The sequence below is a fragment of the Cyprinodon variegatus genome, unplaced genomic scaffold, assembly GCF_000732505.1.
Source record: "Cyprinodon variegatus isolate N-32 unplaced genomic scaffold, C_variegatus-1.0 Scaffold598, whole genome shotgun sequence".
In the NCBI taxonomy this organism is placed as follows: Eukaryota; Metazoa; Chordata; class Actinopteri; order Cyprinodontiformes; family Cyprinodontidae; genus Cyprinodon; species Cyprinodon variegatus.
Genome location: NW_015151051.1, coordinates 279,894 through 281,018, shown reverse-complemented (window position 1 = coordinate 281,018; position 1,125 = coordinate 279,894). Strand labels below are relative to the sequence as shown.

The window sequence follows — 1,125 nt, the reverse complement described above, 5'->3', positions numbered from 1 at the left end:
AGTACGAGGGGCCCCTAGCGGGTTCAGGTCCTGTAACGAAATGTCTTCAAACCAGGAAACAGTCTAGTGGATTGTTTTTAATTTTCTTTTGTCACATTTTAAGAGGCTGTTTCAGTTTTAGGAATACTAAACCTTGATTTGACCACTGGGACGTCTTACATGCCTGATGAAATACATAACAGGGCAATAAAATGGGACACAGAGGTTCCTCTACAGGCCACATTAAAAGTGTCCAGCCCTTGTTGTGCATGTTCTAAACCTAAATTGCGCCTGGCAAGACTGTATTTATGAAGTCATGCAAAGCTAAGCCTTTACATATTTCACACTAAAGACTTCTGGCTTTTTTATTTCCTACTAACCAACTAATAAGTACAGTGACAAAAACCACCTGTTTCAGACGCAGGTGTTGCAGTAATAGCTCATATAAATCAGGCACAGGAATCTGCTGCTGAGAGAATAATCTCAGCACCCTATGGAGGTTAAAGGGAAAAAGAGCTCTTTGAGATGACTTACCACCCAAGGCTTGCTGCAGAAATTGTATATGGAGAAGAGAGAGTTGACACCTGGGACGCCACCAAAGTGCAGGCCGATCACGAGGTTTCTGAAGTCTTCGCCAGGAATCATGCTGTAGGCGTGTTGGCGAATCAAGACAAAGTCTGGCTTAAAGGACCTGTAGAAAAACACAAGGAATCATGACAGTGACGAGGGTGTTCAGAGTCACCATTTTTAGAACTACTTAAAGTAAAAAAGTTGAAGTAATGCAGAAAAAACTGTTAAGGACAGAAGCTTTACTGCTCTACTGTATTATAAGAACATTTTTCTACAATTCTAGATGTTAACTTCCTTAGACTTAATTTTTTAGTTTTATATCTAATGGTAACAGCGTCACATTTAACTTTAAATCAACTTGAAAGACTATTTATCTTGGTATGTGAAAGTAGAAAGTAGAGACAATTGCAAAAAAAATGTAAAGAGTAGAAGTAGAAATGGTAGCTTAACTAAACATCGCTGTGAGGTTGGAAAGTGGCTGCCAAGGAGCACTCTCTATGAAACGCTTTCTCAAAGGATTTGTACTTATTTTATTTCATTAAGGTTCTATATATTTGCCATAATTCAGGACATGGA

The 1,125-nt window shown here is 38.8% G+C and overlaps 1 protein-coding gene across 1 annotated transcript in view; it reads right to left on the bottom strand.

Annotated features, from left to right (window-relative positions):
* Positions 1-1,125, bottom strand: part of syn3 (synapsin III) — a 141,177-nt gene that overhangs the window by 85,680 nt on the left and 54,372 nt on the right. Inside the window, exon 5 of the mRNA XM_015392602.1 lies at positions 514-670. Within this exon, the coding sequence (XP_015248088.1) occupies positions 514-670 (157 nt within the window). The remainder of the gene's footprint in view (positions 1-513; positions 671-1,125) is intronic.